General features: G+C 44.0%; 1 protein-coding gene across 2 annotated transcripts in view; it reads left to right on the top strand.

The window, feature by feature from the left end:
- The window catches only part of arhgef25a (Rho guanine nucleotide exchange factor (GEF) 25a), a 66,185-nt gene extending 41,663 nt beyond the window's left edge, over nt 1–24,522 (top strand). For both annotated transcript variants that reach the window (XM_061258980.1, XM_061258981.1), the window contains 14 exons: nt 587–691; nt 7,613–7,737; nt 8,233–8,299; nt 8,760–8,863; nt 9,689–9,758; nt 12,278–12,367; nt 12,763–12,855; nt 14,658–14,708; nt 15,573–15,650; nt 15,913–16,104; nt 17,749–17,929; nt 18,709–18,920; nt 19,798–19,965; nt 21,870–24,522. In XM_061258980.1, coding sequence (XP_061114964.1) covers nt 587–691; nt 7,613–7,737; nt 8,233–8,299; nt 8,760–8,863; nt 9,689–9,758; nt 12,278–12,367; nt 12,763–12,855; nt 14,658–14,708; nt 15,573–15,650; nt 15,913–16,104; nt 17,749–17,929; nt 18,709–18,920; nt 19,798–19,965; nt 21,870–21,986 — 1,653 coding nt within the window. In that variant the 3' untranslated portion in view covers nt 21,987–24,522. The remainder of the gene's footprint in view (nt 1–586; nt 692–7,612; nt 7,738–8,232; nt 8,300–8,759; nt 8,864–9,688; nt 9,759–12,277; nt 12,368–12,762; nt 12,856–14,657; nt 14,709–15,572; nt 15,651–15,912; nt 16,105–17,748; nt 17,930–18,708; nt 18,921–19,797; nt 19,966–21,869) is intronic.
- The last annotated feature ends 1,732 nt before the right edge of the window (nt 24,523–26,254 follow it).

The following is a 26,254-nucleotide window of genomic DNA, read 5'->3' as shown; positions in this document are numbered from 1 at the left end:
CGTGCAAAATGCCATAGCCGAGAATCTATTTACGGAAGGTTATCATTCAGCGATGATAAGCCCAGGAATGCTGGCCCGTTTAAAGCTGACCTGGCGTTTGGAAGGACAGGGTCTTCGTGTTGCTGAGGGCTCAGATGCTCAGACCTATGACTGCCTTCTCTGACTGAGTCGCTCTGTAATACCAGGGCCCGCTATTATGTCAGTTACCATGGCAACATCAGCTTCCTGGTAGTTAAGCTTCTGAACTCTTCTTGTGAAGGTGATGGATGTACATGCAAATGCAGAAAATATGAGCAGGAAATTCATTCTGGAGTTTTTGCCGCTGCCATTAAGTAATCAAGTGGCACCTAGAGTGTCAACACTCCCCTCTCTGCACAGCTGCAGCATTAACATCCTCTCTGTGTGGCTGCAGCATTAACATCCTCTCTCTGTGTAGCTGCAGTAATAACATCCTCTCTCTGTGTAGCTGCAGCATTAACATCCTCTCTCTGCACAGCTCCTATAAGCTGTTATAAGCCCCCACTCTCTTTGCAGCTGTAGTTATAAGCTCCCGCAGGTGCAGTAAATGCCGTGTATTGTGTTGCAGGAGTGGAGAGACGGTCCACTGAAGGCTGAAGGCGAGGGACAGACTCTGACTGACAGCTACCTGTCAGAACTACTGCAGGGAGACGGCACACTCACACACACACAGGTGAGCAAGTACATTACTGCTTAAGGTAGTCTATTGTGTCCGATGATGACCTCTACTACTGCTTGTTATGAGTTCGCTGCAGGATGCACAATGCCTGCCACAGACAGTGCGCATGAAAGCCTGATGTGTTCTGTCGGTTGCAGCCATGGTTAATCGCCAAGTATGGCCCGCTTTTCCTCTGCCAGCTGCACCCCTTCTTGACATGACCTACAAAGACTGGTTCAGTTGGAGGCTGTTTTCTCCAGTCCCACACTTCTTGAGGGAGATATTCAGTTGGTCTTTGTAGCGTTTCTTTTGTCCACCAGCAGAACAAAACCTACTCTCAACTGTCTGTATAGGATTCTCCCGGGGAGGCAGTCCTGCGCCATTCTGATGCCAAGTCATCTCAGCTGGTAGTGAGCGATGGTCCAGTTTAAGTTCTCATGGTGCAGGACATAGCCCTGCCAGGCCACTTTAAAAATGCGCAGAGTTCGTTTCGGTGGTGACTATAGAGTGTCCCTGTCTCGCACCCATACAGAAGTGTGGACACACACTGCCTGATACACTGTGATGTTGGTGGTGCGGTGTAGGTTGCTGTTAAGGAACATTCTGGTCGATTGCAGGAAACATCTATAAACACACACATACACACTGGGAGGGAGGACACTTGCACAAAACTGTAGCAAGGTACAGACTAATGGAGAGCAATCAGAAAAATAAAAAGATTTAATTTATTGCAAAAAAACGATGTTTCAAAACGATGTTTTTTGAAAATGCTCGGTATGCATGCACACATTGGTCTTTGGGTTGGATGACAGAGCATGCAACTACCGTTTTCTTTTAATAAGGTTTTTTTTAATTAACCAAATAGATTGTGTTGCCTGAGAAGGTAAATTCATGTCCAGGTATAGACCGGCACAGCAGCGCGGAGATAAATGTGCCAATGACTCAGAGGAACCCAGTGATTCAAAGAGAAATGTATGGTAATTTTATTTTAGGTTATTTTATTTGGAGGCCGTCTCGGTCTGGTGAGAGTGCACAGTGTGACTGTGTTAATGACAGAGTGACTGTGTTAATGACAGAGTGCTCAGTGTGACTGTGTTAATGACAGAGTGACTGTGTTAATGACAGAGTGCTCAGTGTGACTGTGTTAATGACAGAGTGCTCAGTGTGACTGTGTTAATGACAGAGTGCACAGTGTGACTGTGTTAATGAGAGTGCTCAGTGTGACTGTGTTAATGACAGAGTGACTGTGTTAATGACAGAGTGCTCAGTGTGACTGTGTTAACGACAGAGTGCTCAGTGTGACTGTGTTAATGAGAGTGCTCAGTGTGACTGTGTTAATGACAGAGTGACTGTGTTAATGACAGAGTGCACAGTGTGACTGTGTTAATGACAGAGTGCACAGTGTGACTGTGTTAATGACAGGGTGCACAGTGTGACTGTGTTAATGACAGGGTGCTCAGTGTGACTGTGTTAATGACAGAGTGCACAGTGTGACTGTGTTAATGAGAGTGCTCAGTGTGACTGTGTTAATGACAGTGTGACTGTGTTAATGACAGAGTGCTCAGTGTGACTGTGTTAATGACAGAGTGCTCAGTGTGACTGTGTTAATGACAGAGTGACTGTGTTAATGACAGAGTGCTCAGTGTGACTGTGTTAACGACAGAGTGCTCAGTGTGACTGTGTTAATGACAGAGTGCTCAGTGTGACTGTGTTAATGACAGAGTGCTCAGTGTGACTGTGTTAACGACAGAGTGCACAGTGTGACTGTGTTAATGACAGAGTGCTCAGTGTGACTGTGTTAATGACAGAGTGCTCAGTGTGACTGTGTTAATGACAGAGTGCACAGTCTGACTGTGTTAATGAGGAGTGCTCAGTCTGACTGTGTTAATGACAGAGTGCTCAGTCTGACTGTGTTAATGACAGAGTGCTCAGTGTGACTGTGTTAATGACAGAGTGCTCAGTGTGACTGTGTTAACGACAGAGTGCACAGTGTGACTGTGTTAATGACAGAGTGCTCAGTGTGACTGTGTTAATGACAGAGTGCTCAGTGTGACTGTGTTAATGACAGAGTGCACAGTCTGACTGTGTTAATGAGGAGTGCTCAGTCTGACTGTGTTAATGACAGAGTGCTCAGTCTGACTGTGTTAATGACAGAGTGCACAGTGTGACTGTGTTAATGACAGAGTGCTCAGTCTGACTGTCTTAATGACAGAGTGCTCAGTCGGACCGTGTTAATGCCGTGTTGAGGAGGACATGTTGATTCAACCCTGAGGAATGGGCCTCGCTAGTGTTTGGCCAACCCTAACCCCTCTTTCCCCCCTGTGTGCCTCCCTGCCTGCCCCACACATGCTCATATATACACACACACACCTCTCTTTCCCTCCTCAAGTCCTCATTCCTCCTCTTATTCGACACAGGCAGACTTGCTGGTCATGTCCCCCAAAGTGCCAGAGAGTGAGTCAGTACTCCAAGAGGGAAGAGAGAGAGATTAGGGTGTAGCGAGATGATTATGGTTCTGAGGGGCATTTGTGCGCTTCCCAGGAATCGCAGTGAGCAATCCACAGATAAGACGTTTCCTTCAGAAAGTCTGAAGGATTGGACGTGTTGGACCTATACGTGAACAACATGATTATCGTGGATGTCCAGACTCTGCACTCTCTGTCTCTTGTTCACCCTGGGTGTGTGTAGAGTAAACGGAAACAAAATGGCAGATTTTCAGGTCAGATAAGAATTTTGAGCTTTTGCCTTCAGTGGGAGGGGAGGGAGGGGTTTGCGCTTATGGTTTATCAACCAGAGGAGAATTCCCTGGCGGGTGCGCAAAGTGATCCGACATGTCCGACCGAACCTAGGGGCGCAGGGAGTGCCAGACCGAGCCGGGCGTTTCCTGAGACACGCAATGGTGTATCGGTATATGGGCCTTTTCAGAAAAACAGGGGGCTTTTAAGAAACTGACACCTCTGCCACCCCCCCTCCAATCCCCCCTTACCCCCTGCAAACAGCACATTTACAAAGGAAACCTTAGCGCACATCTCCCCAGGACAGACAGCCATGACCTCAGCCTTTATTGAAACTGGCTGATTTATCATGAAAAGGCTTCTGTGTAGAAAAACAAGGGCAGCCTGAAAATAAAATAAAAATTTTAAAAAGCGGGATCTTTCCTGTTTGGGGGGAGGGGGGTGAGCACATCTGGAAGCGATCATTATTTGGGGAGGAAAGAGCAGTGGACATGGGGGCTGGGTTGGGGAAGGGGGAGGGGTCAGTCTGGAGACAAAGTCTCAATTGCAGACAATAGTGGCTTTTTGCATAAAAATAGAGTCCGGAGAGCCCTGCGGGCTCACTGATATTATATGACTATAAATGCCTGACATGTCTCCACCTCTCATTGTCTGGTGTCCCTCTGCTCGACTAGGAGGGAGGGAGACGTGTCCTGCTTAAGTGGCGAATGGACACAGTGTGTGTGTGTGTGTGTGTGTGTGTGTGTGTGTGTGTGATCCAGTCGTAGAGTGCAGTTTGTGGGTTTATGAAGGATAGTTGCTGCTGAAGAAAAACCCTGCTGTCAGTTTTCAAGCATGTCAACAGGTGTCCGGACAGGTACGTGAGCAGGTGAGTAGGTGAGTGAACAGGTCTGAACAGGAGTGTTATCACGTGTGTGTGTGCAGGTGTATGAACAGGTGAGTAGGTCTGTGAGCCGGCGTGTGAAAAGGCCTGAGATTAGGTGTGTGTTACAGCGTCCCAGGACCCTGAGCTGCGTTCAGGTTTCTGTGGGAGTGAATGCAGGAGAGAAAGACACACAGGAAGCCCGGCAGAGGACAACAGATATCCCACAAATAAAAAGAGAGAGAGAGAGGGGGAGGGAGGGGCAGATGGAGTGAAAGGAGAATACAGGAGGAAAAGGGGGAGAGAGTCAGATCATTTTGGTATTCAGTGTTCTGAAACAGCGATTGCAAATGTTCCTGAAGAAGCGGGGCTTAGGTGGAATCTAGCGCTCATTTAAGGGGGATTTCAGCTGAAGGCCGTGTCTGGGTGGGCTCTCAGGGCCTGGGAGAGGGGGGCTCCGAAGTAATGAAGCTGCTCTCTTATGGGCTTTTAAATCCACCCAGAAGACACTGGTTGCTCCACATATTTTTTGAAGACAAGGCTGATTCAGCACGGGTGATTCTGCACTGACTGGTATGAATCACTCCCCTGTGAATTCTCTAGAGTTAGTATTGTCAGCTTGTTGGGTTCAGACCACATGTGGCCAAGACACTGCTGCAGTATTACTTTGACCCATGGAACCAGGAAAGGTAAGTCTGCTCTATTACCCTTGAGTTAGCCTGCCATTACACAGAGTCACTGTTTGATTAAAGTTACGTTATTTTGAATCAGTGATGAAAACAGTGCTGTGGGGGGGGGGGGGGGGGGGGGGGGCGGGGGGGTGCGCGGGGGTGCGCTAGACCAACAAAATGTCTTCTTCTTTCACCCTTTTACCATCACAGGATCCAGGTAAAAATAACAAACTAAAAGCAAAGTAAATAAAAACCGACCGCTTTTCAGCTGGCTCTTTGGCTTGCGTGAAAATGTTCTCTCTCATGCGTGACACGTTCCCCAGTCTCAGCCTGTGGAAGGAAGCACACATTTTAAAAGCTGAGCCACCTTGCCAGATCACTGTACCTAGCGCATGTGCAAGAGGGTCACACGCAGTCTGCATATGTGACAGGTTCGCTGGGAAACGGCGGATGTATGAAACTGTAGCTGTTAGGCCAGTGATATGGGTGTATGGGAGGAAACAAAGCATGGGAAATAAGCCAGCTGCGGCATGGTGGAACAACATCTGTTTACAGTCTCTGTGGGACTGTCCACACCTGAAATTCAATTATACATGCTTCGCTGGCATAGAGGACATGGGGTAAATATTGTCAGCACAATGTACAAGTACTCTCTGTCCCTCAGGCTGTGTGCAGATGGCTTGCTGTGCCACTGAAGCCTCATTCCCTCTTCTCCAGGCAGCAATGGGAGCCTCTATTTCTCTCTCTGAGAGTCTCTCACAATCAGGGCAGATTTCTTGTGTTTGGGCGAAATACACTGTTCCTGATTCTATAAGCTGTCCACTTATGGCCTTTCTCTCTCCCTCTCCCTCTCTGTCTCTGTAGCTCTCACTGTGGCGTTGACACCCCACATCATCACTCCTAACAGACTCATCCCTGTCATAATTCCCTCACTGTCGCTGGTGCCTGACTTCTTGTCTTCCGTTGCCGGGGCAACCCGGATCATTCCAGCATAGCATCCATGCTCGGTCTTGCTCATTCTCTTCCTCTTCTGTCTCTTTCTTTCTGTCTCCCTCTCTCTCTATCTTAAACACCTGCCAATTAGACTTCCAAACACCATCTTAAACGCCTGCCAATTAGACTTCCAAACACCATCTTAAACACCTGCCAATTAGACTTCCAAACACCATCTTAAACACCTGCCAAAGTGCTCTCCCTGCCACTTGACGCTCTCATGCTCTCCCCCCACCTTCATATTTCACATTTTCAGTCCTCCCTCTCATTTGTCTTCTGGAAACATCTCTGCAGTCTGCAGCAGTCTCGTTTGAAGAAGAACAATGGAATATTGGAATGCCTTTGAATTAAAACTTTATTTTGTAGCTCTGTGAAACCAATAATTATTATTCTCCAGCAAACCAAGTGCAGTACATTTATCATGTCTGTGTTGCTTCACACCACTTCTTCATTAGAAATGAACTGTGCGGCTCTGCATTTTTCATTCAGTTAAAAAGGTTCATTAATTTTTGTTTGCCAGTGAACCACAGGCGAAATTAGATGATATTTGCAATTTCAGATTATTGCCTTGCATTGAAACCAAGGAAGTACAATTGTGTGGTTGCGTGTGTGTGTGTGTACATAGACATGTATAATATGTATAATAGCACCTGGTTATTTTTAGGCAGGACTTTATTAAAAAGAGGTGAAAGGCAAGCGGTAAATAATGAATGGATTTGCAGCAGAATCCATCACATTTCCCCCTGGCTTTATCTGTAGAGTGTTCATGCAGTGATTCATGAAAGCTTTTTTGCTAAATGAAATCCATTTATCCTAAAAGCATAATTTTTGCTCTGGGCCATGTGCATATATACACGCATGCAGACACACACACATCCATATACCCGTAAATGAATACATGTACACACACACAAACGCATACGCTCAGTGAGCACTTTATTAGATATTTATGATAAAAAAAATTTTTACTTACTGGTCTTCTGCTGCTGTAGCCTATCCACTTAAGAGGTTTGATGCATTGTGTGTTCAGAGATGCTGTTCTGCATACCACTTTTGTAATGTGTGGTTATTTGCGTTACTGTGACCTTCCTGTCAGCTTCAACCAGTCTGGCCCTTCTCCTCTGACCTCTCTCATTAACAAGGCATTTCTGTCTGCAGATTGCTGCTCACTGGATGTTTTTTGTTTTTCACACCATTCTCTGCAAACTCTAGAGACTGTTGTGTGTGAAAATCCCTGGAGATCAGCAGTTTCTGAGATATTCAAACCACTCTGTCTGGCACCAACAATCATTCCACGGTCAAAGTCACTTTGATTCCATTTCTTCCCTATTCTGACATTTGGTCTGAAAAACAGCTGAACCTCTTTACCTTGTCTGCATATTTTTATGCGTTTACTGCTGCCACATGATTGGCTGATTAAATATTTGCATTAACATGCTAGTGTACAGGTCTAATAAAGTGCTCACTGAGTGTACATATGTGCACCCACAAAGGAATACACACACATGCACACTCACCCTCACAGTAAATAGCTTGTCAATAATATTGCACACAAATGAAAATCATTCTTTCAACCTTTTTCCCAAAATAGGTTTTTGACTTCAGTGTTCACTTCTTGCATTTGTTAGCTAAACGTGATGAAGTGTTACTGTATGTCGTCTCTCTCTCTAACCAGGATAATCAATCCACAAGTCCTCAGGCAGATGATGATGGCTTCACCTTGATGGACGACACATCCAGCCAATCGTCAGCTACGATAGACAGCGAGGAAGAGAGGAGGAGTGCCATGGAGAAGAGCATGTATGCTTTCCCTAATTACAGCGTGTCCTATTGGTCAATAAAATACACCTTTCACGGCAAACCAATAAGAAGACTCAGATTGCATCACTGGTATAGCTACCTTGAAGTTGGCATTAGGCATATTATAAGTACACAGGCCCATGTATATTGAACCTAAAATATACCATATCTACTAATTTTGGGATTCTCTGTCTGTCATAGATATTAATACATCAGGTGAGCTTGTTGAATGTATTTCTAACTAAAATACAGCCCTGTCGTTATAGGTTTGGTAAGGAGGCCTTTGATCAGACAATCCTTCAAAATGACTGACATGATACTCTTCCTGTTATTAGCTTGCCATACTACCTATATACTGCTGTTATGACTAATAATATGTTTCCCTATTATTCTCTCTATTAATTTCAATCCAGTTCTAATGTTTTATGGGCAAACTTGCTGTCTCTTCCCATCTTGCTCTTTCCCTCTACCATTCTTTCTTCTCTCTCTCTCCAGGTACGTGTTGAATGAACTCATAGAGACAGAGAAGCTGTATGTGGCAGATCTCTCCCACATTGTGGAGGTAAGCTGCATACAAACCCAAGCCATACTTGCTGCATGTACACAAACCAATAAAGCTCACATTGCTTTGCTGAGCTTAAATGGCTATTATTAATTATCAAAAACACTGGAGGACATAAAAAAAGAAAAAGAATAGCATTGCTCCAAAACAACCGTTTTTTGGTTTTCTGAAATTGCCTGGTTTATTGGATATGCTTGTTACTGATGCTATGAATCCTATCATTGTGTGAGGCTGGGATGCAGTCCATGGCTAAACACTGTTATTTGGAAGGATCCTAATATATTTCGATCACCTTACAGATCACCTGTTATATTTGTTTCTTAATAATGCTTGACTTGTGTGTTTATCACTGTCATTCCCTGTACAGAAACCTTGGGTACACATGCTTTACAATGCATTATTTTAGTTATTGTGTGCGTGCCTGTGTTTGTGTGTGTGTGTGTGTGTGTGTGTGTTACAGGGCTACATGGCCACTATGAACACAAAGGGGGTTCCTGAGGACATGAAGGGAAAGGATAAGATTGTGTTTGGGAATATTCACCAGATTTACGACTGGCACAAAGAGTGAGTGTGTGTCTGAGAAACACAGCTTCCTTTTCAGCTCTTATACTGTATGTGTTTTAGAGAGAGAGAGAGAGTTTTTCCCTTCACATCTGCTCTTGTTGTACTGAAAAGTACCGCAGTGTGTGAATTGTGTTCTATGACTTATACCGCAGTCTACAGTGCACATGTACAGTGTCTAGGGCGTTTTATACGTCTGCATTGTCTGCATAGTTTGCATGTTACGCGTGGCACTTGTGAATGTGCAGACCATTTATACTTATATAGCATGTTGGTTTTATACATCTATGTGGACTTGGTCTGCAACCTCTGCATCCAGTGGCTTGAGAAAGTATTCAGACCCCATCACATTTTGCACACTTTATTGTAGATTTAATTTTAAATGGATAAAATAGCAATTTCTCCCAATCAATCTACACTCAATAACCCATATGACATAATGACCAAGTGAAAACATGTTTTTATAATTTTTTTATAATTAAATGTACAGCACAATAAAGTGAAGGGGTCTGAATACTTTCTGAAGCCACAGTATGCCACATAATCCACAAGGGCCGCACACTCTCTGTGTCTGTGCCGCACATAGTCTAACTCTCTGCACTGTGTCTGTACAGCACAGAGTCTAACTCTCTGCACTGTGTCTGTACAGCACAGAGTCTAACTCTCTGCACTGTGTCTGTACAGCACAGAGTCTAACTCTCTGCACTGTGTCTGTACAGCACAGAGTCTAACTCTCTGCACTGTGTCTGTACAGCACAGAGTCTAACTCTCTGCACTGTGTCTGTACAGCACAGAGTCTAACTCTCTCTCTGCTCTCTCTCTGCACAGTTATTTCCTGGAGGAGTTGAATAAGAGTGTCTCTGAGCCAGAGAGGTTGGCACAACTGTTCATCAAACACGTGAGTCCCACAGCCTAGTGTGTACGTGTGTGTGCACATGCGCAAGTTTACGTGTGTTTGTTTATGCATTCAAGTGTGTTTGTTTCGGCTGCTTTTGTCTGTGTGTTTGTGAGTTTGTGTATGTGCATGTGTGTTTGTGTTGCTGTTTGTGTGTATGTGTGTTTGTGACTGTTTGTGTGGCTGCTTGTGTGTGTATGTGTATGTGTGTGTGCTGGAGCTACTGCCTTTTGCTGTTTGTTACAACACACAACAATACCAGGGAAACTGGGGCTGTTTAAGATAATGGCGTGCCGTTCCTTCAGGACAATGGCTCACTGTGTTTGAGAGCCTCTCCACTGTTTCCCATCCTGTTTATGTTGTCGTCTATATATCGCCATGTTTTCACTCTGCTGTACAAACAGCTCACTGCTGCAGGCCAGATGCAACTTTGACTGGCCTGGTCAGGAAGCAGGCAAGAAAAAACAGAAAGAATGAAAAAAAAACCCTCACGCGTAAGATCACAAGACTACAAAGCATAATGCTAAACACACTGGTACAGCAGTGTCACGGGGTGTAATTCTTTGGTGAGGTTTATATGTCTTTGATTCTTTCTTTTTGGACAGTCAAAGGCAGGCGATAGTAGAAGTCCAGCGCTGAGCTCTCGCTGTAGCTGCGGTGGTTTAACAGCACTTATGACACAGCTACATTATACAGCTAGCGGCTGTGCGTGCGCGAACGGTTAGTGCTGTTTTGGAGACGAGCATTTGGCAGACTCCGCTGGAGCAGGAAACTGGGAGTCATTGTCGGGGGAGGGGTCCGTAAACATACTAAGTTTTCACAGGGTCTTGTGGCTTATGCCCTAGTTCCAGGCCACTGTTATTTAATAAGCCCGACTTGTTTAATTAACTGGATTGAATGAAATCATTCTTCCCTCGGCCACAGAAACCATTTAGCATGATGAAGAACATCCTTCGGGAAATGAACTCAAATCGACTTTTGGAAAAGTGGAAAAAAGCCCCTAAATCACCGCATCGTGTTGGGGAGGGGAGTAATGAGGAGCAGGAGGTTTGGGAGCAGACGGAGGTTTTTCAGTCCGACAGGAGGCTGCAGATGAGCCACTGGCATTTTAGTGGACAGACACTTCTCCTTTATCTCACCCCTAGAGGAAGACGCTCTCTCCTTCTCTTTCTCTTTCTCTCTCGCTCTCTGTTTCTGTTTCTGTCAGACATCAGTTCTGAATGATAAATGCTAGGAGCCACCAGATAACTAGCTCAGTCCATGTTATTTAGCCTGTACAATCCAGGGTTGTACTTTACTTACTTTCTAATTTGTTTATTTTGTAATGATCACGTTAGCCATGCAGGCACAGCCAACTATGCACAACCTTACCAACTAAGCCCCAGCAGTGGGCATACGATTGCACCAGGCAGTGTTGCAATAGTGCACTAGGATACCAGACCGGCACAAGTACTGCAGACACTCACTACTAACAGCTAATTGTTAGGTGATCAAGGTCAGTGAGTTAGGAGGGGATTTGAGGCTAGGGGGCTTTGAGTGTGTCTGTTTTAACACTCAGACTAATGGTGCTCAGGCTCTAGATCACTCATACAAATCTGCGTCACAGCTGGAGTGTGAAGTGTGCCACAGGCCCCTCTCCTCTGCCAGTTCATTACGCAACCCCTGGCACACGAGATAGAGCTCACGTCTGCTTCATAGCATCCCTTAAGTCCAAATAATCACTTTTTTAGGACTCTGTTTCATAACACTATTGATATTTCAGTCCTAGTACGTTTTCTACAGCTGGCAGTTTAATGGCACTGCACACGGTACAGAACCGTGGAGGCGCATGTGGATGTGATACGCTAGTCATTCTTTCTTTATAGTTTTTATCCTTTATATTTCTCCCAATCTGGAATGCCTGTTCTTCTGGCAGATGTGAAAAATCTAAATGCATGAGATTCATACTGTGGAGGTGTGGGGTGCAGGGTCCTCAGTGGAGAGCAGTAGAAGCCATAGTTTAGCCCCAATGAAGCTTCCAGATCACTCCTCTGACCTCAGACAGGTTCATTTGCCTGGTCATTGTCATTTATTTCCGGTATTCATCTCCAGGGCTGCAATCCAAAATGAATGCAAGTCAGTGGAAGGAGTGCAGCCTTATGCAAGCTTATATAAGTATCACAGGGTTGGACTTGATTCAGGTTTAATTCTTTCAGTTCAGGTAATTGACTGAAATTCTGTTCACAAACTGAAAGATTTCACTCTCCTCTGTTACAAATTCAAGTTTAAATGAGGAATTGCAGTGGAATGGAATTGCAATTCGACTCCTAAGATGACTGGTTTAATATGGAACTGACCCAAGCTCTGCTGCGGAATATCAAAAATAAATCATGTGAATTAAATCTAAGTTGTTATTGTCCATGAACCACTTGACTGTGTGTGCATGTTTGTTCTATTAGAAGCTTGCTAACTAGCTAATATGCAAGCTAACTCTGGTGGCATACAATGGAAGTGTAACTCATGTGTTTGTATATCCATTCCAGGAGCGACGTCTTCACATGTACGTGGTTTACTGCCAGAACAAACCCAAGTCTGAACACATTGTGTCTGAGTACATAGAGACCTACTTTGAAGTGAGTACCTTTTCTTCAAATTCATAAGATGGCTTTATTAAACTCCAGGGACATCATTTGGTTGGAAAACCACATGTATACTGTAATTCAACCTGTTAAGCCTTTGGTTTCTGGTAGTTATTTCAAATAACTAATCATTTCTAATTACTAGTAATTAGTAATTAGTAACTAGTAACTAGTAATTTCCTTCTGTGTTTTTTGAAATGGAACTTGACAAAAAAAAAAAAAACTTTCTATTTATACATCAAAGTGATAACCTTAGAGTAAGCTATTGATGATATTTTTTCTTGTTAATATTGTTGAAGGACAGCAGCCCTTGGTGTTTATAACTGATTGATACTGAGTTATGACCTTGCATGTGTGTCTTGGTGTGAACATGTCTAATTGCCTCACAGGAGCTGAAACAACAGCTGGGACATCGACTACAGCTGAACGACCTGCTCATCAAACCTGTACAACGAATCATGAAATACCAGCTCCTGCTGAAGGTAAGCCTCGGCCCCGCCATCCAGGTCGATGAGCAGCTGTTGTATGTGCTTTGAGTATCTCTATGTGCTGATCATCCTCAACTTGTCATGATCCGTGTTTTTCTGTCTCTGTATTTTTCTAAGTCTGTTTTCTGTCATTATTCGTTTCACCTGTTCATTGTTTCCTGATTCTGTGTTACCCACCTATCAGTCATTAAACCTTGTTACCTGTCTATTTAAACCCGCCTCTGTCTTCTGTTCTTTGCTTGATTGTAATTTGCTTCCATCATTCCTTACAGCAGGTTTTCAGTCTGACTTACCTGTGTACCGACCTGTTTCATTTAACCCGACCACCGTCTTCTGCATTACCCTTCTGTCTGTGTTGCTACCTCTGTTTTCTGACTTTCATTTATTGCCTTTCAGAATTCGTTTTGTACCTCTGGCATGTCTGACTGCCTGCCTGTTTATGATTATCTCTTTATGATGCTCTGATTATCTCTGCTGTGCCTGGTAGCCCCGGTTTCGAACCCTCGTCTGGGTTAATCACCACAAACTTGGTTACCTGTGATATTCCCGTTTGCTCGTGTCTGACCATTGCCTGCCTGACCTGCTGTGATCTGAATAAAGACATTCCATCGGATACATCCCTGATTCCTTTGTTCTAAGCCACACCTGCTTTTCAATGTTATGCACAATTTTCCACTAAGATCTCTGTGAGCTAAGTGAAAGTAAAGTGCCGTGAGGGGGATACTGTGTTCTAGGAGGTATTGTCTTTAATATCACACTGAAGGGTTGTGTGCATGTGTGTGTGGGGGTGTGCATTAATGCAAGGCTTTGTTATCAGCAAGCTTCCTCATTGAACCACTAAAACTGCTGTTCGATTGGGCAACGGCTTAAGAGAGGGGTTTAACCATTTAAGATAAAAGCTTTTGCATTGTGAGTGATATGTGTGATGTAACCTAATAACGATATGATTTTAAAATTCCCACTCATCTGCATCATTAGTGTATCAGGAAACTGCATCAATTTATAACACGATGGAACCGTGCTTGAGGCTCCGGCTGCAGACATTGAGGCCATTACGTTCTGTGTGAAATCATCACCACCATTTTCAGACGCATTAATGCACCTCATTCCTCTGCCATAGGCAAGACATTTACATTAATTTATTCATCGGACTCAGAGTGACTCTAAATATACTCTGTGAGGTTATGGATGAACAGCAGATACAAGATAAAAGCACGATCAAAAGAAATCACTGTTGTGAACAAAAACATTTAAATAAAAATGTTACTTTTCTGGAATATACATAAACATGTACACTCAGTGATCACTTTATTAGGCAGACCTGTACACCAGCTTGTTAATGCAAATATTTAATCAGCCAATCATGTCGCAGCAACTAAATGCATAAAAGCATGGAGACATGGTCAAGCTGTTTTTCAGACCAAATGTCAGAATGGGGAAGAAATGTGATCTAAGTGACTTTGACCATGGAATGATTATTGGTGCCAGACAGGGTGGTTTGAGTATCTTATAAATTGCTGATCTCCTGGGATTTTCATGCACAACAGCCAGCAGAGAGTGGTGCGACAAACCAAAAACATTCAGTGAGCAGCAAGTCTGGCAGAAGACCAACAAGTAAAATAAATATGTTTAATAAATACCTAATACAGTAAAACTCTGAGTGTACATGAACATGTATATTATATGTGCATAAGGGCCATAATGGAGGGGGAAATATTACAGGTCCGCATAGATATAGACATTCATAACTAAGAATTGGGTATTCATTTTTGGTAATTATTGCTTTTTCCCTGCAGGACTTCCTGAAGTACTACACTAAGGCAGGGATGGACACAGTGGAGCTGGAGGTACTGTGTCTCTCTGTCACTCTGTGTACCTGGGGCAGTCACACCTACCTGCCCTCTCTCTGTCACTCTGCACATGGGGCAGTCACATCTACCTGCGCAGACTGAGCGCTAACTTGACTAACTGCCTGTGAATGAGGAAGTGAGGGAGTTAGGCATACTGCTGTCTCATTGGTTGCTTGGTTAAAGTCAAGAGGCACTACATTAAAAACATCGCTATGGCCTATTAGAATGTACAATTTAAAAATATGTTTAAAAATACATGTACACTATAACTACTGGAGGGTTTCATTTCACAGTTCTTTTTTTATTTAACCTTGTGCTATACAGGGTATGTTGACTGAGTGCATGCACATTTACAGCAAAGCCCTGTTAATAGCTCCCAGGTAGCCTAACCAGCGTGTTTATATTGTGGGAGGAAACCGGAGCCTGACTGCATGACTGCATGTACACCATAACTAGAGGGACTCATTTGACTGTTTTAAAACATGTATGATAAACAGTTTGAAAAAATATGAATGTAAAGGCCTGGAGCACAGCTGCTCGCTGCAGCATCTGAGCCAAGACCTCCTAATGCTTCCATTAGCACAGCGCCTCCCTCCCTATCCCTTCTCTCTATCGCTCTATCACTTACTCGCACCCTCCCTCTATCGCTCATCTCTCCCCCAGCTCTCTCTCCCTTTATCTCTCTGCTGTCATTATCCATCTCTCCCTCTCACTAGTTCTCTTTTTCATTCTGCCCCTTACTCTCCTATCTCTCTCTCCCTCTCTATTATTCCCCGTCTCTCCCTCTTCTTATCGCGCCCTCTGCCTCTCTCCCCCTCCTCCTCTCTGTGTTTATGGGTCACGTTCCCTCTCTCCGTACAGAAAGCGGTGGAGGTGATGTGCTTCGTGCCTAAGCGCTGTAACGATATGATGAACGTGGGGCGGCTGCAGGGATTTGAGGTGAAGCACCCCCCCTTTTACATTCAACCCCCCCCCCCCCCCCCCCAAACTTCAGAAGAGCTGTTCTGGCCCAGGGCCATGTGCTGGTCTAGGAAACACTAGAGCTGCCCATCTCACTGCTCTTATTTCTCTTATTTTATGTCCTAAAACTAAACTTTCAAGGTTTCCAAAGGCCTTTAAAAGAAGATTGGGTCTACCCCTCACAGTCCTTTCAAAGCAGAAATGTTGAATTTTGGTTTGGGCCTCCTCCTGCTCCTGACAGGGGAAGATCACGGCTCAGGGAAAGCTGTTGCTGCAGGACACCTTCACGGTGACGGAGCAGGAGTACAGCTTCCTGTCTCGAGCCAAGGAGAGGCGGGTTTTCCTCTTTGAGCAGATTGTCATATTCAGCGAACCAATCGACCGCAAGAAGGGATTCTCTCTCCCCGGGTATATCTTCAAGAACAGCATCAAGGTTTGGCCCTGTTTATGTGTGTTTGAATATTCCATATGTGAGAGAGTATCTGTGTTTGTGTTTTCAATATGAGAGAGAGAGAGAGAGAGAGAGAGGGAGAGGGAGAGAGAGGGAGGGAGAGAGAGAGAGAGAGAGAGAGAGAGAGAGAGAGAGAGAGAGAAAAAGATGGTGTGGGAGAGCAAGAGTGACACTTTTTGTGTGTCAGGGTATTTATTTATGAGTATTTGTGTGTTTGCCTTCCATGTATGTTTGCATAAATATTGTGTAATGGTTTGTTTGGAAGGTTCTTCCACCTGATATGTTCTTTGAAATTGTTAGGTCAACTAGACAACCTGCATCTTGAGAACAAAGTGACTTTGAAGGCTTGTAAATTAGGAGCATGGTTGACAGATACGTCAATGTATTTTGAAAGTTAGAAGCAGAACCTTAAAATTGGTGTTTAGCCAGCATAGGGACTTTAACACAGGGGGTGGGGTATCTGTTCATTCTTCTTTGTTCCAGTCAAGATATGAGCAGCTACATTCTGGGCCAGCAGGAGGTTCTTTAATGATATATTGGAGCAGACAGATAACAGGGCATTGCTGTAATGAAGCCTTGACAAAAACATGCTTCATTTTTCTGTCACTTCTAGTGATAAGAAGTGTCTGATTTTAGCAATATTTTATAAGTGCAAGAAAGCAAGTTTTCAATATGGGTGCCTAATATGAGACCATAAAAAAGTGTTTGTGACTGTTTGTCTATGTGTATATGTATGTGTTGTGAGTGTTTGTGTCTCTGTGTATACAGTATGTAAACTGGGCTCCAGAATTATTGCGTATAATAAACAACACGCATAAGGATCTATATTTTATGTTTAAACATATGGGAAAACAATATACTTTTATTTAAATACATTTACTCTCATGTTTTTATTTAGTCATTTCATTTTTTCTGAAAACCACTGGCGCCCCTAACAATTACTGTAAATAAAATTAAATGGAGTGAAATTGCCATACAAGTTTACTTAATTTAGTTAATCTCAGTCTAAATAAACTACATGCATGTTAGTTGTGTCATTCCATCATCCTGTTTCATATAAAATTGAGGTAACAAGTATGCAAACTCTCTTTGTCAACCTTCAGCATGGGAAAAGCCAAATAACTAAATTCAGAAGACACAGATGGTAATTTACCATCACAAGTAATGGGTACAAAAAAATAAATAGTTAAATGGTTAAACATACCACCTAACACTGTAAGGGCAATAATAGAAAGGTGTAAACATATGGAATGGTTGCAAACTTGCCAGGATGAGGACATGAGTGCATATTGTATCCAGGGATAATAAGGAAGATGATGAGGGAGGCCATAATGTAACTGGATGGTTTAAGAATTGCATTGAGATTGGTTATGTCTTGGGGTCACCAAGTCAAAAAAAAAAAGGCACCTTCATTCCAACATTGAAGGTGGCACGAAGACAACCCTTACTGAGCACAAGAAAAACAAGAATCTTGAGTTTGGCAAGCCTCATTGGAATTACGAGTGGAAGAGAGTGCTGTGGTTAGATAACACCAAAGTTGAACGTTTTGGCCGTACACACCATGAGCATGTGGTGTCTGTGTGTGTGTGAGTGCGTATAAGCCTTCCCTGTCCCTGGCTCCTGCAGGTCAGCTGTCTCGGCGTGGAGGCGTGTGTAGAGGGGGACCCCTGTCGCTTCGCCCTGACCTCCCGGGGAGCCGACGGGGCGGTGCTGCGCTTCGTCCTGCAGGCGGCCACGCCCGAGACCAGCCAGGCCTGGGTCAGCAGCGTGGGCCAGATCCTGGAGACCCAGCGCAACTTCCTCAACGGTAAACACCCAGGGCCCTCTGACTCTCACCACTGACCTCAACACGTGCAAAGGGATTGTTCTTCTCACCCTGCCTTCACTGAGAAACACGTTTACAAAGCCTTTCCTTTTACACTCAGCATCAACATTAACCATATTTGTTGTTTTGAATGAATATCATTAATCGCTTATCACTGATGTTTTGGTTATATAAAGTGCAGTTACTTCCTGACTGTGTCGTATCCTAGCAACCAAAATGGAAATGTTAGTACTGCTGTACTCCCTATAAGAACTTAATTGAGAAGTGATAATATGCACCTTAAGTGTTTTCAAAAAATATATAATTGAAGTGCGAACTATTGTGTGAATGGAGTGTGAATTATTGCATCGATCTCTTGCTGAAACATCGGGACACAACAGTGTAAGGCTGAACTGCTCCAGGATTTCATTCCAGACCCTGTTTTAATCATCAAATGAGTCTTCTTCAGAGAAATCTTTTGATTAACTTACGCAATTGATGCCTGAAGACAATGCTTTTGTCCTGAAACATTGTGGTGTATGACAAACACAGTGTACAGCTGATTATCTCCATACACTGAGGTAAACAGCCAAATACTCCGTTTCTTTCCAGGTTCCAGAATATATAAAGTGGCTCTGGTGTCCAGCTATGACCAGCTTGAAATTACCAGTTACCGGCTGTTTCAAAACGTACTATAGCTTGAGCTGTTTTTTTCAGGTGCGTGTTTAATGTGAAACGTGTGCAGCACTGTATTTTTAGCCCCCCTCCTCTCTCCCTCCCAGCCCTGCAGTCTCCCATAGAGTACCAGCGGCGCGAGAGCAAGTCCAACAGCCTGGGCCGAGCCATGCGGCCCCCCATGGCCTCAGTCCTGCGGCCCCACTCCTCCGCCTCCATCGACCGCCACCGCCTGCCCTGCCTGCAGTCCTACAACAGCTCCCTGCCCTCCATCTACCTGCCCAGCCACGCCCCGCTGGAGCCCCGCGCGCAGCCAGAGGTAGTGCCGCTGTTACTGCTTTTTAATGACAAGAAAAAATAAGATCTCCAATTTCTTTGCTGTAATGGAAATGTTTAATCATAGAGTCACAAAAGTACAGTAAAGCTGTAGCATAATTAAGAGAAAATGAACTAAGTGCTGATGGGGCTGATTCTTACTTTAGAGACCAAGCTTGTTAGGCACAGTACTGTTATTAGTTGGACTGGATTGGATCTCCGTCTACTCCATTTCCGGCTTGTGGGCTGTGATTTGTGCACTGCTGCACTACTCAAGTATGACTGGTCGGCAGGATCTGCATGCGATTGATTTGGTCTGCTGTTGTCTCTTTAAGAGTCTGGCACTTATTGATTCTATTGTATGTTAATGGATTCAAGGCCTGTTCAGGGACTCCAAGCAGGAGAGAAACACATGCATATGCACTATTGGACAGGCACACACGCCTACACACACACACACACACACACTCATACACACAGACACACACACTTTTATCGGCAAACTTTTATCTCAGCATTTTTGCTGCATTCAATAGAAACAACCATCTGTTATGAAATAATCTCTAAGCTAACTAGAACACATTTATATTGAGATTTATGTTCCTCTGCAATTGAAGCTAAAACTTGAACTGTGAACATTCATAAAGAGACATACAGGCAGCACTGATGGCAGTGGAGTGGGCTAAAACACCATCCTCCCGGGCCCCTACTTCATTAATACTTGTATTATATTATAATATAACTACAGTTGGGATGTAGAGAGTATATAAGTAACACAGTAGCCTGTCTGGTCAGGCTAGAGCATTTTTGGTGGCACTGAAGGACAGCTCTAAGCTGCCCCAGCATGCATTATACCATTCTCCATATGGGTGTGTCCGTAGTCTGCATCAGTGAAACACTGCCCCATGGGATCCAACCCCGGCTCGCAGACGGTGTCCCCGGCCCACGTGCACCTGGCCTTCACAGAGCAGTCGGGCCTCCCCCTCGCACCCCCGCATAGCCCGGGCGTGTCCAACGGGCTGGCTGCTCACAATCTGCTCAGCACACAGGTACCTCCCGTAGGGCTCGTCAACTGGGAATGGAAGCCACCAGAGAGCAAACTGTGACCTTGGGATTAAAGGTTCTGTCTGCTTTCTGTGGCTTTGAGATATTGAGCTTCGAAGATACCAAAGGGAACGGGCTCCAAGTAGATACAACCTTTTAAATTTAGCATTTTTTCTAGCTTTTAAACATTTAAACACGTATATTTATTGCCCTATCACCAACATATTTATGTGACAACCTCATTTTTGTCAAAAACATCAGTTAGAACCTTATAATTTGAAGGTCTAAAATGAAATTCTGCAGGTTTACGTATATGGCTGGGTAGAAGGAATGGGAAGTCAGGTTCATTTTAAGATTTGCAGGAATGTTTTGTCAGCAGTTTTCCCACATAGTTAACTTCTCGATACATGCTTTACTTACCTGATATGCATAAGCAGTGGCTATGCACTAGAAAGCAGGCAAAAAGTAGGCAAAAAGTATGACAAGCTTAGAGTTCAGTGGCCTTTTGACATGACGTTTTTAAAGGTAAATTCTTATCATTGGACAATAATCTACAAGAGGTATTTGAATCTGGGTGGGGCATCCCATATTTATGCCTGTCTCTGGCATGGTGGTGTGCCCAGTAGGGGGCAGGTCAGGAGAGATGGGTCTGAAGGCCTATGGGGGAGGAGTGGCTCACAGTTGCTCTGTGAACTCCGTGAGGGCCTTCAGAGAGGAGACAGAATATCCGGCTGTTCCGCCCTCAGAGGCAGCAGTGCCCGGAACCGGCACCCAAAACACAGGGCCTCTCCTCTGTTTACGGACATGCTGATGACAGAAATGGGCAGCGCTCTGTTTGGTATCTTATTTAACCAGACATGGGTCTGGCAAACAGAGGGAGAGAAGGAGGGAGAAGGGAAGGAGAGAGAGACACAGTGATAGATAGAGAGAGAGACAGAAAGAGAGAGAGAGAGAGAGCTAACTCCACCTTCTGCTGGAATCTGCATGGAATTCAAGATACATTTTTTATGTAACCATGGCCTTAACTGCTGCTTTCTGGCTTAAACAAAGGCATTCAGTTGAATGCAAGCACAAAATGACAACCTCTAAAACGTGAAAAAGGAAGACTTTGAAGTCAGAGCCAGAACACAATGGGTAAACATCCATGTATAAACTCAATGGAATGCATTCATCTCATTTCAACACTAATAACAAAACATTAAGCAATTTTGAAAGGGGAATCAAAAATATATTTTTTATTAATTCACCATTCTCTGCATTTTGTTGCTTTCACGGTGGAGGTTCACTTTAAAGGGGAGGTTTTGTTGTTGCATGGCATTTCACAAACACGGCTCATTTAAAGGGGAGGTTTGGTGTGAGTTTTGTCTAGTTTTAGTCAGAGGCTCACCTCACTGCTCCTGTATCATTGGTCAAGGTGCTCTTCCTGAATTTCCCCTGTATATCAGGCTGGGAAAGTACATTTTGTTGCCCTGGCAACAGCTGCCTGCTGATGAAACCCATAATAATAATCAGTGTTTTTGCCCTTCTGGTTAGTTATTACCTGAGTGCATGACAAGAGGTCCATTATATCAAGGGGTGGGTATTAAAAATTATAGTCTCCGCGTTGACAGGAACCTTCACTGTTTAATGTGTGTAGAGCTGACAGACTGTAATAGAGGTTGAACAGACCACCGTCATCACAACACAGACAAGGCAACCCTGTCTCAGTCACAGTACAGTAATTTCCCACTGGAGGGAAATTTCACAATACATTAGTGTTTGTGATAAATATATAAATTTTGTTTTTGGTTTTGCAATCAGTGAGGCCACATGAGCAGGTGAATTATGGGAGTGTAAATGGAATGGAATGGAAAATGATAACTTTTTACCTCTTTTCTTCCTCTCTGCCATCCCCACCTCCATCCCTTAGAGAGGGAGCAAGGGTTGCCACAGCGTGCCTGCGGGGGAGGGGGGCCTGCCCACGGCCGGGTCGCCCACAGAGCGCAGACGTGGCAAGCTGGCTCTCCTGGACGAGGACGAACTCTGAACACGCAGACTCTCCAGCAGCGGTCCAAACGCGGTCCAAACGCGGTCCAAACACTCTCCTGTGCCCCTCCGCGTCTGAACTAGTCATAGTTAAAATAATGATTCCCGCTGTTATTACTGTGGTTGATATTATTTTCTATTTTATTTTCTGTTTTAAATTTGACTTATTTACAGAGGGACAGTTTGGTCTCTGATGTTAAAGACTTTATGATTTTTTGTATCAAGACATCAGCGATGAGACGCTTTGCAAAATCTTTTTTATCTTTTACTTCTTTTACTTCATCAGCGTGATCTGTTCAAGGGGAAAATAGTTCATTCCTCAATTGGGAGGCCACTGGAGTGTATGTGTGTGTGTATGTGTGAGTGTGTGAGTGTGTGAGCGTGTGTGCGTGCATTCGTGTGCGTGAGGGTGTGTGTGTGTGTGCGTGTGCGTGTGTGTATGCCTGTTAATGCATGTGTGTGTGTATATGCATGTGTATGCACACATTCCTGCGCTTGCTCATGCATGTGAGTGTGTGAGTGTGTGTGCTTGCATGTATGGCTCTTTCTAGAAGAATGATTTGAATTTCCCCACGCCAAAATACACCAATCAAGAGGACAGATCCTGCTCTGTCTCCCCTCCTCATTGGCCGACGCAGGAGCATTGTTTTTCAGTGAGCGGCCACAGGAAGCAGCTCTACCAAAGCTATTTTCGGCACAGCGCCTCCTGCTCCTCCCAGAATGCACAGCGACAACAATGAAAGACATTTCTATGGATGGAAAAACAGACGACAGATACCTTTCGACTTCTGTATATAACTGTCCCGTAGACCGATTGCTCCCTGGAGCTCCTGTCTCTGCAGAACAGAGACTGCAGTGTCTCTGGCCGCCCAGCCCTGGAGCGGCCGCTCTCTGATAGCAGACCATTACAGCAGACAGACTGCGCCTGACACACCGAGCTCACGCAAGGGTCACTGCCTTTGGAACTGAGCCACCCGAGCTTACGGACAGTGGTGTCACAGGCAGGGCGGTGCCAGAGAGCGAGAGGGCGTACCTGTCACGCATGCCGCCTGTCCTGCTGTTTGGGATGGGGAGCGATGACATTCATGTTTTTCACCCCCAGTGTAAATATTGTCTGTTCGCAAAACACAGTGAAATGAATCGAGCTGGCATTAAGCGGTAAGACACAGAGCAGCGTTCTGTGTAGTTAAAATGCAGGTGTGTCAGACAGCGAGAGAACACTCACACACAATACAGATGAATAATGGAAATAATCCTTTTAAAAAGAAAACATACACAAGTTCCATGGGCTGGTGAATAATCGGTCTTGGTTTCTCCCATGAGGGAGTCTTTTACTTTGCGAGCATTTTTCCTACATTATTTCTGCAGCCCGGCAGTCCCTTGCCACAGTAACTACACAGGTCTAGAGTCCTGATTAGATGCTCCAAAAATGGGGAATTACATTAAAAAAATTCAAATAAAATAATTTGATTATGAATAGAAACCTGCAACAGAATTCCACACATGCACTGATAGCGCAGGTCTCTCCTAGCCCCTATTCATAGAAGCCGGCCGCTATAAGCATACATCATACATTTTGTCTTTATCATACAGTTTGCTTCACTGTTTCTTCATATATTTTACTGAACTGGTCAGTTGGACGGATGGTATTGCTGTGTTTGTATTCTCTTTTCTGTGCACATCAGTGTGAGGGTAGGGGGGAGAGGGTGTCAGTCTGATAGCAGCAATGTGGTTTGTCTTCTGCTCTGAGTAGCAACTTAAAGCTTGTGTCACTCAGTGAACTCAGAGTTTACTCCAATCAATTAAAATGTAATCATTACTAATTAAAATATACTGAGTGGAATGCAATTAATTTAGAATTAAGATGTTCTTCAAGGATCTGGTAGAAGAAATCTAGAAGTGTTGCTTTACTTCCTAATTGAAAGTGACCAGCAGTCGTCCTATTGTTTGATTGAACCAGGACCATGTTTAGAATTGTTCAATACTGCCCTCTGCTGCTTTCTTGGAAAATTACACTGCTGTGCACACTGGTCAGTCTCCACCGGTCAGTCTCCCCCGGTCAGTCTCCACACTGGTCAGTCTCCACACCGGTCAGTCTCCACCGGTCAGTCTCCACACTGGTCAGTCTCCACACCGGTCAGTCTCCACCGGTCAGTCTCCACACCGGTCAGTCTCCACACTGGTCAGTCTCCACACCGGTCAGTCTCCACACCGGTCAGTCTCCACACCGGTCAGTCTCCACCGGTCAGTCTCCACACCAGTCAGTCTCCTGCTGTTCCATCTTGGTGCCTCCCCTTGCAAGTGGGTATTTCTTTCAACATTAATTGAATTTCTGAATTTTAACAAGCTATTAGTTCTTTTTTTTAAATGTCCTTCTCAGTTTGTCATTTTTGATAACTAACTAGCTTGTTGAAAATATGTGTCTCCCTCTAATGTCCTTGCCAAGAAAAAAGCAATGGAAGAAATATGATGTGCTCTACCAAACAGTCGAGCAGAACATTAAAAGGTTCATTTCAAATGATGAGCCATTTACCCATTTACCCATGTGGTGTGCATGCTGTCAGTAACAAATATTCCTTTGGCTTCTAATCAGTCAGGATCGGTTTGCAGAAAAATGATGCTTTCATCTTCTAATAATTTCATTTTCTGAAAGGTGCTAAATGAGAAATGATCCCTTTAGACCAGGAGTGGACTGGTGTGTATGCAGGAGTTTGCTGCCACCAGCTACCCTGGCTCAGTCAGCTAATTACCCATGTGCACCATGACCGAGTCACTCCCAAATTAGACCACAATAAAATGCTACAGGACAGAACATTTATCAGCTGCTATTTACAGGGAATGTGGCTAAAAAATTCAGACCATCTAACTGATGGTGCTAATTAAATAATTACAGATAAACACAGATATGGCGCATCTTGCCCATCCCTGCTTTAGAGTGAAGGTACAGTTCTCATTTGATTCATTGACAGGCTGACGGGAGAAATTGGTTGGTTCCTATGATGTATGGACAGGTGAAACCAGGCAATCTGTGTAAAATACAGTGTTCAATAACAAAGCATACAGTCACTGAGCACTTTATTAAGAAAATGTTTACTTTATTACACCTACATATGCATGTGATTATCTAATCAGCCAACTGTGTGGCAGTGCAATGCATACAATCATGTAGATACGGGTCAGGAGCTTCAGTTAATGTTCACATCAACCATCAGAATGGGGAAAAATGTGATCTAAGTGACTTTAACTGTGGAATGATTGTTGGTGGCAGACAGGGTGGTTTGAGTATCTCAGACCTGCTGAGAATTTGCAAAGAATGTTGCAAAAAACAAAAAGAAAAATCCAGTGAGCAGCAGTTCTGCAGACAGAAACGCCTTGTTATGTCAGAGGAGAAGGGCCAGACTGGTTAAAGCTGACAAGAAGGTGACAGAAACGCAAATAATCACATATTACAACAGCGGTATGCAGAAGAGCATCTCTGAATGTGAGTGTATAGTAGTGAGTCAAGCCTGCTCTTGTAGAAACACTTCAATGTTTTTTCTCTTAATTGACCAAGAAACTGGATGGAAGAAAAGTAATCCCAGACAGTGATCCCTGAGTTTCAGGCTTCCAGGATCCAGAGATATTTTACCTGTGAGGGAAGAACTGTGTTTCACCAAAAACAATCTCAATCCAGTTTCACATATCCATTCATCAGTGCCTCACATGTGCTTTAAGAACAGGCTGTTTTAGTGACTGTGTCTTTAAGGCTCATTGATATAACTGAACCTCTGTTCTGATTGGTCGGTTGGCTCCAATAAACTAAAGGCTGTCTGTGCCCAGTACTTGAATGCTACAAGGTGTGACATGCTGAAGCAAACGAGTGATGTCACTACTTCACGGAACTCCAAACAGCTTGTTTAAATTAACATTTTCTTCATACGGATTGTTTTGATACTTTCGCTGTGTTTTATAGCACATTCAACTCCTTTATTATCCACATAGAAAGGGAAAGGTCATTTTCCACAATTTGGGACCTTTTAAGTTTTTACAGACCCACTGCAGGAAATGGGCCTGGAGCATGGAACTTTCAAAAGACAACTGAAAAAAAGACCACCTGAAAAATAGACCAACTGAAGGTCCCTTTTCCAGGAACTGGCTTCTGAGGGGGTCTGTATTTTTTATGCTTTAGATGTTCTTTTTATGTTCTGCATTTTCAGTATGGTCATTGATCAGTAATTTGTTACAGTAAATTGCTTGCAGTTCACATTTTGAATGTGAATATTTTGTAAT

Source organism: Conger conger, chromosome 10 (assembly GCF_963514075.1).
Source record: "Conger conger chromosome 10, fConCon1.1, whole genome shotgun sequence".
Lineage (NCBI taxonomy): Eukaryota > Metazoa > Chordata > Actinopteri > Anguilliformes > Congridae > Conger > Conger conger.
This window is presented reverse-complemented; position numbering and strand designations above follow the sequence as displayed.